The sequence below is a fragment of the Pinus tabuliformis genome, chromosome 6 (assembly GCF_031772625.1).
Source record: "Pinus tabuliformis cultivar Carrire ecotype Pingquan chromosome 6, CPIR1, whole genome shotgun sequence".
Lineage (NCBI taxonomy): Eukaryota > Viridiplantae > Streptophyta > Pinopsida > Pinales > Pinaceae > Pinus > Pinus tabuliformis.
Genome location: NC_142292.1, coordinates 957674803 through 957690383, shown reverse-complemented (window position 1 = coordinate 957690383; position 15581 = coordinate 957674803). Strand labels below are relative to the sequence as shown.

Below are 15581 nucleotides of genomic sequence, written 5' to 3'. Positions count from 1 at the left end.
GCCATTGTTTTAAAAATCGGCCAGTTTGAACTGGTAACCAATCTAATCTATCGGTTCATTAGCTGACCAGGTCAAACCGGCTGAAAAAACGGGTTTGACCCCTCACTTCACCCAGAAACCACAAAAACCGGTGCTAACCGGCCGGTTTAGGACAAAACCCACTGGTTTATAGTCGAACCGGTCAGTTAGCGGCCAAAGCCGCGGAGGACCCACACAACGCAATTTAGGAAGCTTTTAAGGTGTTTTGGAGGTAAAATAAGGGTTGTTTCCCTCCAAAAACACCCTCTCCAAGCCTTTAAAAGTAGTTCACCCCCCTCATTTGCCTCAAAACATCTCATTTGGAGTTTTTGTCAGTTTGATTGGGAGCTTGGAGAGTGTTGAGTTTTTGCTAGAGTAGTGGAACAACAGAGAGTTTGAGTTTAGTAATCATCATGCCTCCAAAAGCCAAGGATACTACATGGGCTCATTGTGATATGATTGATAGCAAAATGATCTGCAAATATTGCCAAAAATCTATTGAAGGAGGGGCTATTAACAGGGTCAAGCAACACTTCGCTGGGATAAGAGGCCATGTAAATCCATGTGGAGCACCAAATGAAGTAATAGGGCATATTAGGGCAAAATACTTTCAGAAGTTTGAGACTCAAGTCACTGAACTAATAGAGAAGTTTGAGACTCAAGCAGTTGCAAAGTTTAGGAGTCGAGACTCAACCAACTGAGTTTGATCATGATGACTCATGAGAAGTTTCAAGTGATAATGATGATCACTATTATCATATATGTAGACTTGTAGTAGACTAGTGGCCCCATAGTTTGCAGGCGTTGTTTTTGCACTCTAGATGCCATTTAGAGCCTGATTGATTATATATATTTTCACTGATATGCATTGCACTTGTGCCATTTTGATATAATCACCTTTACATGGTATATATATGAGCAAACTTTGCATATTTTGTGTCTATTGGTTTGGAATCATGGTTTTAAATCTTAAAAATAATTTTTTTCATTAAAAAAATTATTTAATATATATATTTTTTAAAACCGATTCATTTAGACCGGATTAGTGCCGGTTTTACCAGTTTTGGTTTGAAACCCGGTTTATTAGTTGGACCAGTCCGATCACACCAGTTCCTGTTTTTAAACCTGTCTGCAGCCAAAAATAGCAAGACAATTAGTTACTTTTAGCCTACAAGAAAATCATTTTACAAGAATGAAGGAATTTTATATTTTTCTATCTCTATTTTATTTTGATATTTATACAACCCTGTTCATGGGAGAAAGGATCAAAAATTATTGTATTGCAAGATAAACTGGTATTTGTAATAAGGGATTTTGGTTAAATTTTTGAAGACATGAAAGCCAATTTGACAAATTACTGTGTATGGAAGAGTCGTATGTTTAATAATTCTTTTATTTGCATCTAGTATTTCCATTTCTATAGAATTTTATTCATTAAATTGCTTCCTCATTTCAAATGTTAAAATGTGTCTTATGTTCTTCTGAAACGATATACACAAATGTTTTATTGTTTTATTAAATTATTTAAAGTATTTCAAATTATTTTTAAATCTTTAAATATATCATTTTTTATTATCTGATATTCCTTCTTAGTTTTGAAACTTGCTCTCAAACGATATACACACATGTTTTATTAAGTTATTTGAAGTATTTCAAATTATTTTTAAGACTTTAAATATATCATTTTTTATTATCTAATATTCCTGGTTAGTTTTGAAACTTGCTCTCAAGGGTGAGATAGTTTTATTTTTCTGCAAAGTAGATTAGACATTTCATCCCAATAAACCTTTAAAAATATAAAAAAAATAGTCTTTTAAAAGCGCACATTTTTCAGGGGTGACTGAGCCGACATATCAGTCTGAAAAAACTACTATCCTAAACAACTGCAGAACTCCTAAAAGCCTGAAATTGAACTACTATCCTAAACAACTGCAGAACTCCTAAAAGCCTGAAATTGAGTAATTTTTCTCTTCCCCCTGCTGATTGAACAACACAAGTTCATCTATACACCAACAGTTTGTATAGATTAGATAATATACTTGCTGATTGAACAACACAAGTTCATCTATACACCAACAGTTTGTATAGATTAGATAATATACTTGTAAATATTCTGTCATATTTTCCTAGATTCAATTAACAACACAAGTTCATCCATACACCAACAGTTTCTATAGATTAGATAATATATACTTGTAAATATTTTGTCATATTTTCCTAGATTCAATTATTTTATTCAATTAACAACAAAAGTTCATCCATACACCAACAGTTTGTATACATTAGATAATATATACTTGTAAATATTGTCATATTTTCCTAGATTCAATTATTTTATTTTATCATTTTAGATTAGATTAGTACAAGTAACCGAGGTTACATTTCAGTGAATATCACCACACCAAAACGAATAGGAATCTTATTGAGGTCCTGATCGGTTGATATCTCTCTTGTTGCAATTGGAATTTTCCCGCCGGTCAACAGTGGCACACAAAAATATAGAATCTCATTATCTCTCCAAAAAGATGTGAAACGTATCAATATCATCTGTGTTGACTCTTGCATAAATTGATTGTCACATTCATAGTAGTGCTTCGGTAGGTTATACAACATGATGACCTATTAATATACACATATGCACTTGTTGAATATCTAGATATTGCATATATGAGGAAGGTGCTGGCCTTTCAACAAACTGTGGTGATATTGCTTTCTATGGTAAGTACACAAAAGTCCCAAAAAGCTACCTTATGACAGAATACACTAAGATCAATTTGAAAGTTATATTGCCCCCAACTATTTTTCAATTTTCTTGTAGTGCAGGTATGTAGAACTGCAATCATGAAAAGCTGCAAATCCTAGCTCGAAGAGTGCAAAATTCTGAAAGGTGCCTGCAAATGCCCATGAAACCTAGCAGTGAGACATAGTAAAAGGTATCAATTTTAAAAAGAAGGGAATTTTTTATAACCATGCAGTACAGCAGATAGTGCTTAGAGGCTTCATCCACAACCCACTAACGAGGTTAATATCAAGAGATGAAATACTATAGAATTAAAGATGGTAGCAAGTTTTATTTATTCTTGTCATAGAATTGAAGAACTACCTGACAATTTTCCCGTTATTAGTAAAAGCCACATGGCAAGGCTCTATGTGCAGTGGGAATCTTCATACTTTCGAAGAAGATGAAAATGCATTTTCGATGATGATAATAATGGAGCAAAATGGGTTCAATCCATCCCTTTACTGAACCTATACCATAACTCATTAAGAGATCCTTTTAAAGCTCTATTCTATTTTGTTTGGGTATTTCACATGTTATAATTTTCAGCAGATTTAAGGAAAGCAGAGAGAACTAGGATTGAGAAGAACACAAGGAAAAAGGCTTAAAAAGGACACAAAGATAGAATAAGAAGCAGCTTGTGATATGAGATCAACCTATAGCTATACAACAGGATAGTTATCTCTGTTCAAGGAGCAAGACTCATCCAAGCTCCCCTTGAAACCAATATCTATTAACACACCAGTTATTTAAGTGGAACAAACAGAGTCAACCCCAGAAGATAGTCCTACACTCGAGCGGGATGTTAAAAGGGAGGGAGGAGATAAGTTGTCTGATTAACTTAATGATTATTATTTTCTTTCAATAATTCTAATGGCATACTTTGTTCTTATATATTCATATTTACATGATGTCATGAGCATTCGTCAATAGTTGGCATTATTAGGGGATACATAGCTGTCATGGACAGCCATTAAGTGTCATACCCGAGTGAATAATTCACTATTGCCATAAAAGAACTCCATTCAACATTGAAATCGGGATGACATCTTGGTGAATTGCCCTTCCAGAAGTGAATGTAGTAAGTGTTTGTGATTCATGCTTCTAACAAAAGCATAAGGGGATTCAATAGAGCTCTAGTATATGTTGATCTATTGCCATATATGCTGGGTTAAGTGTATCTATGGACTAAAGCTTAAGACGTTTTTGGCGAACAGATGTCAGGTAAGATCTTCCAAAAAAATTATAAACCATTATGGTGGGATTTTTTTAGATTTGAGGATACTTCCAAGTCAAATAGTGCAAGTAGAAAAAGGTCTGAACATTTTGCTCGTATCTTGCTAGCTTTATGATCAGTTACATGGTAGATAGAGAGGAATAAACTTGTTATTCTCCATACGTTTGTCATGTGTGGAGACTCTTATGATAACTCAATGAATGCCGTTGATCTCTTGATGGATTAAAGAACTCCTTGTCATAATAGACCCATAACCCCAACGATTGTATTTGAAAAATCTCAAAAGAGTCAAACTTTGTGAGTAAAGCATGAAAATGGTCTGCTTTCACACAAGAACAATCAACTGGCCCAAACTTCATGCATAACAGTATAAAAGTAAAAGGAAGCAAAGACTTTGAAATATTGAGACAATTTGAGTCCGTTTCCCTTTTACCTAATTCATTTTCTGGGGTGCAGTCCACATTCTGAGAAGATAAACTAGAGGGCATTCCAAAAATTGTAATAAAGATACCTCCAACTTGACACATCTAGGTAGCTTATCCAAGATTACTCTCATCTTCTTATGGATGGAACCTCATAAACCATCATCCTAACTCCTTTATCTTTATTAATTCAATTCCATTTACAGGAAAAGAAGAATAAACTTCATATGTTAAGTTAGCCCAGTGGGTTAGCTCAAATGGCTGAGTGCTGTGAATTACAAGCAGGAGGTCTCAGGGTCAAGTCCCCAGGCTGGCTGCCTCTGGATATTATTGAGCCTCACTGGATGTCCCCACTGGGTTAAGTTGTCAAAACTGCAACTGGCCAGTTTACCCTGTGAGTACAATCCTTAAAGTCAGGGGATGTGCCCAGAGTGTTTTCCCAGGATGTGATTCCATCAAAAAAATTTAAAAAAAAAAACAAAAAAACAAAACAAAACAAAAACTTCAAATCTCAAGTTACATTGCTTCAGAAAGCAGTTCCTTGCATAAGATTTATCTGACACTGTATTATTATCAATACGATACTGCAAGTAGTTATTACTAATGTAAAACTGCAAGTGAATGTGCCTTTAATTTTCTGGTACTAACTGGATTAGTCAATACCCAGATGAATAGTTGATTTTCCCTGAAACTCTCATTCACATGACTTCAATAGTATTATTCAATATCTTGAGTTTGAAAAGTAAGGATCCGGAATATAAACTGGATCAAATTATTGAATAATTACAAATATACAAGAAACTTACCCATAGACAATTTTTTGTCCAGAGCAACCCACTTGAACAACCCGACAGGAGCTTTCAAGAAAAAAATACCACTGATTCACATTCATTATGTGCATCTCACTCTGAAAAGAGGTATGCTCTCGGAAATCAAACAAGACTCGCCGTGAATATTCATGATCTGATGCACAACTCTTTAAGATGGAAAGATAAAGAGTACATGCAGTAGGCTGTAGTCATAAAACATGGAAAATAATGCATTAGTTTGATCCATGCCCACCCCGCCTGACTTCCCAAATTGAAAGAATTATTGTTGTATCAATAGAACTACTAAGATGAATTTCGGCAGTTGCAAAGTCCTGTCCTTTCATTTCATTTTTATTCGAGGCACTGTCTCATCATATCATCACCATGATTTCTTCTCTGACAGTGAGATAAGCTGCATCAAGAAAATGTTTCAAAGTACAGTGAGAAAAATAGGATATGAACTCTTACATCACATTAAATTTATTGAAAGATTGTCAGAATTCAGCACTCTAATTAATCAAAGAAATCCTTCGTGTTACATGTATAGCCCCTAGGTATCTCAATTTTTCTACTTTTCAAAGTAGGCAAGAGAATAACTAAAATGGTTCATGCTGGAGAAGATCAAACCCAAGCAAGAGGAAAACAGATAACACGTAAGAAAATTATCTTTTGCACGTATTTGAAATCTATGATTTCAATTAGTAGAGTCAAGATACATGTATGTGAAATTGTTCACACTGATTCATATAGGCAGGCAATTAATTTCATAAACTTTCCAGACGACCCACTGGTTCTTCGAAATTTGGATTGATGATGCTAGTGCAAGTAAAAGAGCAAACATATAGATTAGATATGAAAATTTTACAAACCTGACGAGCACCTTGCATCAATCGCCTGCTGTCTCGAGAAGATTCAGCAACCAAGCTAGACTTTTGCGATGCCAACAAAACCATTCTGTGTTTCTGTGGTGATTTACCAGACAGACTACCAGCAAAATGTTCATGCTGTTTAGTTTCCCCCTTTTTAGGGTCCTTTTCTTCCTGAACCAAGTTACCATTTTGCTGAAATGGACCTTCTCTTCTACGCTTCCTTTGAAATGTAAACCTAGTAAGTCTGCTGTGTGCCTGTTGCTCAGGAGCCTTCACATTGGCTTCTGGACCCTGGCTCACATTGATATCTGTCATCTCACCATGAATGTTTTTTGAGCCCTTTGTCGCAGAAGGCATGCTGGCTAAAATTGCTCGCTCACATTCTTCTCCAGTAAGATCCAATCCAACTGATAACCTTGCTTTATTGCCATCACTTTGAACTATCCCTGTCAGAGCTGCACCTTCACAATCATTCCTATTATCTGTAGTCTCCAAGGTTACGCCTATAATTTCTTGAGATGAATTCATGGATGAGCTATATAGTGTAGACCGTACACTTACTCCATCCTTATCAAGAAACTTGCTAGAGGTACTGAAATCAACTTCTGGATTTCCCTTCTCTTCAACATGCTTATTGGTATCCATTCCACAACTATTTGCATCTTTGTTTTCAACTTTCATGCCTAGACTCTCCCTAGTAGAAGATGCAGCTTTCTCATCTCCACCAGAAGTCTGAGAAGATTCAGCTTCCCGTGCACTTGCTTCTCTATCTTGCAGAGGAAATGCAGCACTATATACATCTGGACAAGACACACAATCTTTTTTCTTTTCTGCATTTCTAACTGCAATAGCACCTGTATCAGTCATAGCTAATTTGCTCTCAACACCTAGGGAAGCATCAGACTCTGAAGTTGGAGATGCCTTTCTATCCAAATGGACTGAACCTCCATCAAGTGTACAACTTTTCCCTGTAGAGGTTACAAAGATTGTGCTTTGAGAAAGACACCCAGCATTTTCTTTTTGCACAGAATTCATGTCTTCAAAATCAACATTTACATTGGTATTTTCAAACTTGGCACAAGGATATGCCATTGCAATAGAAACACGTTGTCCCCTTGCATGTGGACAGTAATCCTGCGTTAAACTTGCAGCAGTAGTTACAGGTATATCTGTTTGGCCTTTAAAACAGACAGTGCTTGCCATCTGTCTTTCCTCAACTGACCGCGACCTTAAATCATTCTCAGTAGACATGCATTCTTTGTTCTCATTTCCTTCCGATAAAAGCAACACATCTGCAGTTGATTCATTAGCAGTTTCTCTATATCTTCCCTGGTTATCTCCATTTGCAGGTATATGTTGTTCTTTGCACTTCATGATTACAGACGGCAAACTAGGTTTTCCAGTAAGCATGCACTCAGGTGATTGCTTTGCTGACGATGTTACTTGCATTGCTGGGTGGAATAGAATGGGCAAAAAAAGAGCACAGAAGACCCCTCACAATGTTAGTTTGTGAATTAGTAGCATTATTAACAGTAATAAGAATAGCAAGCTATGCTTCTAATAACAAATGGCTTAGAAAAACAGTCTGAAGCTTTAACCCTCGCATATTTCTCTTACTTGAATATTCTGAGGAAGAACGCATTAGATCAAGACGGCTATCATCCAATGGACACATCACTTTTTTCATCTTCTCCAATACTTCTCCTTTTCTTTTCAACTCAGCCTTCAATGTTTTCACTGTATCTTGTGATGTCAGTAATTTAGCTTCCATTTCTTGTATCTGTTTCCTTTCAATCACACATGCCCTTTCTGCTTGAATAATCTGAAGGGAAATAATCCTTATCATTTCAGATTGGCTTTACTCTATAATTGGAGAATACTGAGCGACAAGCTAGTATAAGGTAGCAAATAAATTATACAATAAAGGCTCCATACGTCCAAAAATTATGAACATGTTTGTAGGGAAATAAAGTAAGATAAAATGTCCATTGGTTTGGCAGCTCCAGGTTGCTTTTGTGGAGCTGTCATTACTAGCCCGGTTTGCATGGAATCACATAACTCCACTGACATAAGTGAATACTACACAGGTCTCACTACTATGGCAGACATGAACAACAGGAAAACTTTTACATATTTGCTTGTTCCTTATAAGTATTTTTTAAGAAACTCAAGGGTGTGTAGTCTAGCGGCAAGTGGCAAGGTGATTGAACTTGTATTAACACTGAGACCCGGGTTCAAAACCCCTCAAACGGCTGCAGATGAGGCCAGGTGCAAGTCTGTGGTAATTCTGACAGTGTATAAATGTCTCTCATAGCATGAATACTTTGCTGAAAGACCACTGTAAGTTATTATAAACAGCATTCCCCCCCCACCCCACCAAAAAGAAAAAGAAAAAAACAATTAGGGAAAATGTTTAATCTGTAACACACTTTCTTAGATTTCAGGGGTAGGAATACAAATGGGGAAAAAACAAAAAGTAACTTCAAATTCACTCAGAGCATTTTAGCAAACTACATTACCATTTCCCATGGAACTAATATTTTACCAATATCTAGAAAGGCTTTCCTTATCTGCAAATCCATTGTCCAAGAAATTTGACAACAACTAGATCATGAACAAAGTAAATCACATAAGACTCTCCCTTCCAACTAACCAGTTAAAATTAGTACCTGAGCATCCATGCTGTGTTTCAACCGCAAAAGCATAGCCAATGCCTCTTGCTTGGTATTAATCAATTCCTGTTCAAAAAGAGCAGCCTTTCTCTCGGCAACCAATACCCTCATTGCAGCCTCTTTCCCTAAGTGCTCGATGATTTCCATCGCTGCCTGCTTAAGGGCTGACAAAATTTGTGACTCAATAGATTCAACAAACTGCCGCATCACCAATGTCACTTTTGTTTCTGCTGCGCTAAGAGATGGTTGGAGAATGGCCTCGACCTTCAAAGGCAGCAGCATTGCTCAGATTATTGGAATTATCCAACAATAAATTTTAAGAAATCTCTACTTCTATTATAATAATAGAGGAAAACAAAAAGCACAACCATTGCACTATTTGCATGTAGATTGATTGTCACTGATGATTGTGCTAAAATAGATTTCAATAAACATGGGGAAACTAAACCATGTGGCAGCACACAGCAACTCAAGTTCAACTTAATCAGCACCTGAAATTTACAATAAGGTAAGATGATTCCTCCTGCTAGTTAGGTTCGACTAGATTGCAACATATGCCAGGTACACAAACCAGTTAGCATGTTACTAATAGTGAAATTACTAAGGTAACTAGTTACAAAACTCAAATACAAGCAGGGCCTTTTCCAAATCTGTTTATTATTATACAAGGTTGCAATAATCCTAAAATAGATGAGCAAATATGCATACTATTACTATTCAAATTGAATTAATCATATCTGCCTTGTGAATCCACCACAGCGCAAGGTGATTCTCATCACTGGTCGTTAAATTTAGTCCACAAAACAACATAATCATTGATGTAATTTAATTCATATAAGTGAAAGCTAAAAATTACTTTAGTGCAAGTAGGTTCAAAATGACAGTTGCTGAAGTAAATGGCCATAATTCTCCAACAAGTAGTTCTACACATTAATAATTGAACTCATCTCAAGATAAGCAGCCACAGTTATTTACCATGGGGCAAAGTGTTCTGACCTGCTGCTCATGCTAGACTAGATTTCCTTTTTAGTATAGATTCTTGTTAGCATCCACTGAAATTAATTGGATCTATTGGACTGTCTGACAATCTATTCCAAATTTAAAACCAGATTTCTGCAATCTAGGATCTCCATTATTAGATTTCTCAATCAATTAAGTCCATCCTTGGGGATTAATTGCTGCTTCATGATGTCACTGCTTTCTGAGCTTGTGAATTGACTCCTGTATGAGTAAGACCTGCCTAATTTTTTAGGGCATGCAAACATGAACTAATGGGTTTTTACTGTTCGCCATCCCTTTCTTTTGGGAATACATAGTCATATCGAACATAATCCTCAAAAAGGAATACGTCACTTGGAATATGTCACTTTGACTTTTATAAGCTTGCAAATAAAAAGGCATCACAAAGACAACAATCACATGAAAGGAGATCCACTATGCACACTATCTAACAATCTATTCCAACTTTAGAACTAGATTTCTGTAATCTTGGATCTCCATTATTCGATTTCTCAATCAATTAAGTCTGTCCTTGGGGACTAATTGCTGCTTCACGATGTCACTGCTTTGTGAGCTTGTGAATTGACTCCCGTATGAGTAAGGCCTGCCTGATTTTTTAGTGCATGCAAACATGAACTAATGGATTCTTACTATTCGCCATCCCTTTTTTTCGGGAATACATAGTCATATCGAACAAAATCCTCAAATAAGGAATATGTCACTTTGATTTTTATAAGCTTGGAAATAAAAAGGCATCACAAAGAAAACAATCACATGAAAGAAGATCCACAAAGCAGACTACCTAAAAATCTATTCCAATTTTAGTACTAGATTTCTGCAATCTAGGATCTCCATTATTAGATTTCTCAATCGATTAAGTCCATCCTTGGGGATTAATTGTTGCTTCATGATGTTACTGCTTTGTGAGCTTGTGAATTGACTCCTGTATGGGTAAGGCCTGCATGATTTTTTAGGGCATGCAAACATGAACTAATGGGTTTTTTGAAAATCCCTTTCTTTCTGGAATACATGGTCATATTGAACAAAATCCTCAATAAGGAATATGTCACTTTGATTTTTATAAACTTGCAAATAAAAAGGCATCACAAAGAAAATAATCATATGAAAAGAGATCCAAACTAATGGGTTTTCAGTTCACCATCCCTCTCTATCGGGAATACATAGTCATATCGAACAAAATCCTCAATAAGGAATATGTCACTTCGATTTTTATCCTCGATAAGAAATATGTCACTTTGATTTTTATAAGCTTGCTAATTAAAAGGCATCACAAAAAAAAAAAAAAAAATCACATGAAAGGAGATCCACAAAGCACACAGGCACATTTAAGCAATGTTATTAATGGACTGGGAGGAATCTACTCCATCAACCTGGGGACTTGCACACCAAAAGTAGCTTCTATATTGGAAAAGCTTTTGGTGCATGTAGTACTTCATAAATCACCTGCGTCTCAAATTGAGCCACTGTGGGATGATTACACTTGCACTCATACTCCTTTTAATTGTCTTTTTACCTTTTTTTCTAAATGAAGAGAGCCACATTAATATAGAACGATCCATTGATCAATGCCTCAGAGCACCAGGACTGCTATGAGCGAAATTCTAAGAGCATGGATGCCATTGATCGAAAGTTCATCAGTGGATTTCCAAGACAATTTTAGAACATGAATACCTAATAAGCATGGAATTAGGTTTGAGCCCTAAGTTTCACCAGCTCCAAGCAGAAAATCCACTTCAGGAGTATCTTTCTCTTCTACTTTGCTGCTAGGAATAAGCTTGCATATCCGATTTTTCATTTCTCTTAACATAACAAGATGCAAACATTTGGCATATTAAAATAATTGTGTGCAGAAGTCTGGCATGTCAGCATAATTGGCTGCAAAAGCTTTGTATACCTGGGAAAGGCAAGACATTTTCCATGTTAACGCTCTTGAAATTCTTTTCAAATATCCATGTTTTTGCAGTTGGATATCTTAATTCAAAAACATTAACATGGAAAATGTCTTGCCTTCTTTGGGGGTTGGGGTGTTGGGCAATTTTTCCTCTGATAGTGTTAAATAATTTCGCTCTGATGAGTCGGTGCATTATTCTTATGAGGAAAATTTACTTTAATAACTCCAGCTCAGGGATTCACCATATAAAACTTGGCACATTATGATTAAGCAATTTATCTAAACATAACCAGCTGTAGAACTTCTAAGGTAATTCCCACCGACTATTATGTTGGGCAAAATTCAAATTGCATAACATAACAGATGACCGATTCTAAAAGTTATTGAAATTTAGATGGGAATCTATCCAGGCCACTTCAAAACGGTATTTGAACCGACATTGAAAAGCAACGAAATTGGGTTCTTGCATACTTACTTGTTCCAGAGGGATTCTCCAGTCGGCACGGGAATTGGGCTCTTTGGCAGGAATTGATGGAACCGAATCCAGCGGTGGTCCTGATGGAACCGCTCCATTCTGTGTCCGATTCCTGCCATGGCTTTCCGTTACGAATCCACTGGAAAGCGGTGCTGCATCTTCTTCCCGGGATTCTTTTCCCTGCATTTGAATCAAGAAATCAGAAAGATTGGAACTGATGAAAGGATATAAACAAAATCTCCACTTCGGGGCAATCCGACATGATTATAATTTTGTGATAATCGAATCCTGCTACCTCTTCGTCCATGGCTTATGGATTGTTGTTCAGGGGAAATGGGGGCCGTCTTGCCTCTAAATTTGGCAGCGAAGAAGCTCCAAGGCAGTCCTGGACGGAGGCGTCGGCGAGGAGAATATGGAGGAGAATTTGACAGTAAAGAGGACTCCGAGAATTTGCTGCGCTCTTCCTCTTCTTTGTGTTTGTATCTTTTCTTCCCGTGCAGTGTGTATTTCATGTGGGCTGGAATTGGGTGGGTTGGGTTGTTGGCTTTGTAGGGAAGAGAGAGAATGTACAGAGTTGTAGAGAGAGAACGCCTTTTGGGAAGTTTAGTGTAAGTGCTTTATTATATTGGTTTTAGTTTATCCTTTTATATATATAATTTGATTTTTTATTAAAGTTTATATGTTTAAGTATACTATAGTTGTGATGAATTAATAAGGTAAAAGATTAGTAGTTTGAATTGTGATTTAATGTGGGTGTGCAGACCGTTTTAAGAAAAAATAATTTTTATTTAAGGTTGTTTTAGTGTTATAAAAATGACAAATTTTTTCAACCCGCAATATTTTAGGAGTTGTTTAATGTTTTATTAGTTTCTACCAAGGCATGACTTTAGTAATCAATTTGTTTGTTGATCACTATTAGTTTAGTATTGACCAGTGCAACTTGTAATGTTCAACTTTGAAAAATAAATATTTATTATTAAAAAAAATAATTTTCAAACATTTGATTGAACCATAACTTGGCTTTATTGCAGCTTTTAGAGAAGATCATGTCATGTGGATTGATTCACATATTTTATGCCATAATTTATGGATATGGTTGCAATACTTGTGCATTATTTTAGATATTTCTATAGTGATTTTTCATTCTTAAGGAAGTAAATAGCATATTTACCCTTCTCATCATTTAAGCAAGTCTTTGCATAAAAAATGGATAGGAATAAGATGTAAATAAACATATTAACTAGGACTTACTTCTCACCATTATTTATGTGTTCCTCAACATTGATGTAGGTGTAAAATTGTAAATGTGTAGACTTACTAGTGATTGCTACCCACCAAAATTTATGCAAGTCCATGTGTCTAAGTAAGCAATTAGTTTATCCACTTCACATCTCAATTTATTAGATCCTCCCAAAGCAAGATTGCAGCACTATTTATTTAGCTAACATTGACTAATGTAGGTAATAATTTTCTATGCAAATGTTCCCATAACATAATTTTTAACTTGAGTGACAGGGACTAAGTTGTCATGCAACACTTGTTTCATTATTGAGTATGTGAGAGTTTGTTCTTATTTTAGCAATGTTAATTCTCTTCTTTACACTAATCGAAACAAATAGATACTTACGATTCTTCTACATTAGTGTTCACCTCCTTATAGTCTCTTATTTTTCTTCTATCATTTAAATCTTTCTCATACTATAACTTCTCCTTAAATTTAGATGTAACAATTTTTTTAATATTATCATTATTTTGGAAACTCATCACTTCCTTGATTCCTTGATGATTTAGCCAAAACTTGACAGCTTTATGCCAACCCTACTTGAGTTGCCAGTGGTTTTAGTTGGAGTTTGAAGCAATCTTAGGAAGCCTCATATCTTCCATGTTGTTTATCTTGCTCTTATAAACTAGTTACATAGTGATAGCCATGTTTCCAATGGGGAAAAGACTCGCTCCTATGAAGAGGATAGGACAAGGTGTAACTTTGAGATTATAAGTTATAAAACACTTTCGAATTTGTTATTTCTCCATGATTCTATAGAGATGCTACAGCCCCAAATTTGACAACCACATAAGCTAACAGGAGTGATGGGAGTCTCAAAGAGGAGTCTATTCTTATCTCATAGTTAAACGTCCACTAATTTACCATAGTTTCAAGTCCATAATAAGCTTTCCATTCTCCATTTATCTATTTCTCAATGTTATAGTTCCAATTAAGCTTGTGATGAAGATCAATTCTAAGATATGTGTATGAAGTCAATTCCTCCAAGCTATTGTTATCGTAGAAAAAATTAACATAAGTGATCATTTTGGATTTAATTATCATAACCTTTATTTTGTCATTATTAACTATCATATTCATACTACAGCAAAATTCCTTTAGATCATTGGGATTCCTTACTATAAGAACAATATCATCAACATAAAGAAGAAGGACAATGACTACACCAACTAGAATTGGGTGACAACCCCCTAACTTGTCAATACATATGGCAAAAACATGAGTCGGCAAGGGACACCCTTGCCGAACTCCTATATTATAATTAATTTCTTATGGCTAGCCATAAATATTCCTAAAATTAGCAATAATGTTCTTGTACAACCTTATCAAATAGCTCTCAACTTAAAAGGAAATTTTAGCTCTTTTAATATATTCCAAAAGTTAGTTTCATGTCAAAATATACTGTAAAGTCTCAATAGGTTGAGATAAATTTAGGTTAATTTTTTTGCGCGCGCGGCCGGCTCCTCTGCTCTCAAGCTAGGGTTTTGCGACCTACAGCGCCGCCCAGGCTGCTGCGCCCCTGCGCACAGCCTCGCCCTCCACTCTGCAGCCGGATGGAGACTCCTGAGAGCTCTGCCCCCCCAGCGGATCCGCCCCCTGAAGTCGCAGCGTTCAGAAATTTGATTGCAAATGGGACAAATCGCCCTCCTTCTACATCTCAGCAGAAATTTATCAAAAGAATGGAGAAGATACCCTCTGTTGCCCTGCCAAAGGAGGACACCTGCAAAGCGGCTCTGAATTTGGCAAAAAGAGGCCTCATAGGCCAGTTTACAGGCCTATGGCCCTCCCCCAAATCCGTGGAGGAATGGACCCAGAGAAACTGGAAACCTCTGATAAAAGATGGAGTGAAGAGTTATTTTGTTGGCAAAGGGTACTTCGTTTTTGTTTTCGAAAACAAGGAAGACAGAAGTTTAATATTCAGAAACGATCCCTACTTCATGGGGCCACAGGGATTGTACTTAAATCAATGGAACCCAGACTTTGATCCCTCTCAAGACGTCCCATCTGCTGTGCCAGTGTGGGTAAGGCTCCCCCATCTTCCCCTTCATTGCTGGAATCAAAAATCGTTTCAGACCATTGGGAACGCACTAGGTAAATACATAGATCA

At 36.2% G+C, this 15581-nt stretch overlaps 1 protein-coding gene across 3 annotated transcripts; it reads right to left on the bottom strand.

Annotated features, from left to right (window-relative positions):
• Nucleotides 1-5388: 5388 nt before the first annotated feature.
• Nucleotides 5389-12729, bottom strand: LOC149262126 (uncharacterized). Of its 3 annotated transcripts, XM_089423428.1 has the most exons (7): nucleotides 12488-12729; nucleotides 12193-12372; nucleotides 9175-9297; nucleotides 8804-9070; nucleotides 7752-7956; nucleotides 6135-7585; nucleotides 5389-5677 (listed from the first exon to the last, which is right to left on the bottom strand). In XM_089423428.1, the coding sequence occupies exons 1-7, from the start codon at nucleotides 12497-12499 to the stop codon at nucleotides 5645-5647; spliced, it is 2271 nt and encodes a 756-aa protein (XP_089279554.1). In that variant the 5' UTR covers nucleotides 12500-12729; the 3' UTR covers nucleotides 5389-5644. The 3 variants fall into 3 exon arrangements, with proteins under 3 accessions (XP_089279554.1, XP_089279560.1, XP_089279567.1); XM_089423434.1 differs by lacking the exon at nucleotides 9175-9297 and having other exon boundaries at nucleotides 12488-12727; XM_089423441.1 differs by lacking the exons at nucleotides 8804-9070; nucleotides 9175-9297 and having other exon boundaries at nucleotides 12488-12728.
• Between the last annotated feature and the right edge of the window lie 2852 nt (nucleotides 12730-15581).